At 54.3% G+C, this 914-nt stretch overlaps 1 protein-coding gene across 1 annotated transcript; it reads left to right on the top strand.

Moving 5' to 3' along the window:
• Positions 1–48: 48 nt before the first annotated feature.
• NGA_0501200 (eukaryotic translation initiation factor subunit 1 alpha) lies at positions 49–729 on the top strand (the record flags this gene model as incomplete). Its single annotated transcript, XM_005853422.2, has 2 exons — positions 49–251; positions 504–729. 2 exons carry the CDS (start codon positions 49–51, stop codon positions 727–729), a joined length of 429 nt encoding a protein of 142 aa, XP_005853484.1.
• Between the last annotated feature and the right edge of the window lie 185 nt (positions 730–914).

The raw sequence follows: 914 nt of genomic DNA, 5'->3' as shown, positions 1-914 counted from the left end.
TCCCTCTTGCCCGAGGGCGACGACCGGTACGAGGATGTCTTCGCAGGCCTGGACATCTCCCCCGAGGTCAAGCACAGCATCGTCACCTACATCAAGCGTCGTCTGGCGCCCAAGCCCATCAAGATCCGGGCAGACATCGACGTGACCTGTTTCGCCTACGAGGGGATTGAGGCCGTGCGGGCGGCGTTGCAAGCGGGTTTGGAGACGCCTTGTTCGAGCGAAGTGGAGATTAAATTGATCGCCCCGCCCATGTAAGTTTATGGGAGACGGGATCCATTGGCCTGATCTTTCTGGGTGGAGGAACAGAGCCATGTTGGATAGAAGAAACGGGCGGGAGATACCTCGCTTTTCTGTGACACTAGGACTGAGAAGACGCTGGTGATGGCGCCATCGGACCTGTGTCGTAGATGTTGCAATGACTCCCGAGGTTGCTTGACTAATCTCCACGCCCCATATCTCGACTTTTCATGTATCTTCTCATTGTGTCGTGCATCCCTGTGTAGGTATGTCGTCACCACCAACACCTTGGAACAGGACATCGGGATCGAGAACTTGAATCAGGTCATAGAGCGGATCCGTGCGCGGATCGTGGCAAGCGAGGGTAGACTGGAAATTAAAATGGAGCCTAAGGTGGTGAGTCAGCGTGATGAGGCGGATCTTCAAGCAATGATCAAGAGGATTGAGGAGGAGAACGAGGAAGTTGACGGAGATGCCCCTGAGGACGCATGAGATGTCTTGGAGGGTCAAGAGTATAGGCAAGCCCTGACTGACAAGAACATAAAAGAAAAAGCAACCAAGGAACGTTACTTTGCGGCTTGGATACTGCGTCTGGTGCTCTATGGCGTCCTCTTGTATGTGACGGGATACGCTCTCGAATCCCACTTCCCCCCTTTTCCCCCTCGTAACACCCCCCT

Source organism: Nannochloropsis gaditana (assembly GCF_000240725.1).
Source record: "Nannochloropsis gaditana CCMP526 unplaced genomic scaffold scaffold900, whole genome shotgun sequence".
In the NCBI taxonomy this organism is placed as follows: domain Eukaryota; class Eustigmatophyceae; order Eustigmatales; family Monodopsidaceae; genus Microchloropsis; species Microchloropsis gaditana.
The sequence above is the reverse complement of the archived record's forward strand: the minus strand, read 5'-3'. Positions and strand labels throughout refer to the sequence as shown.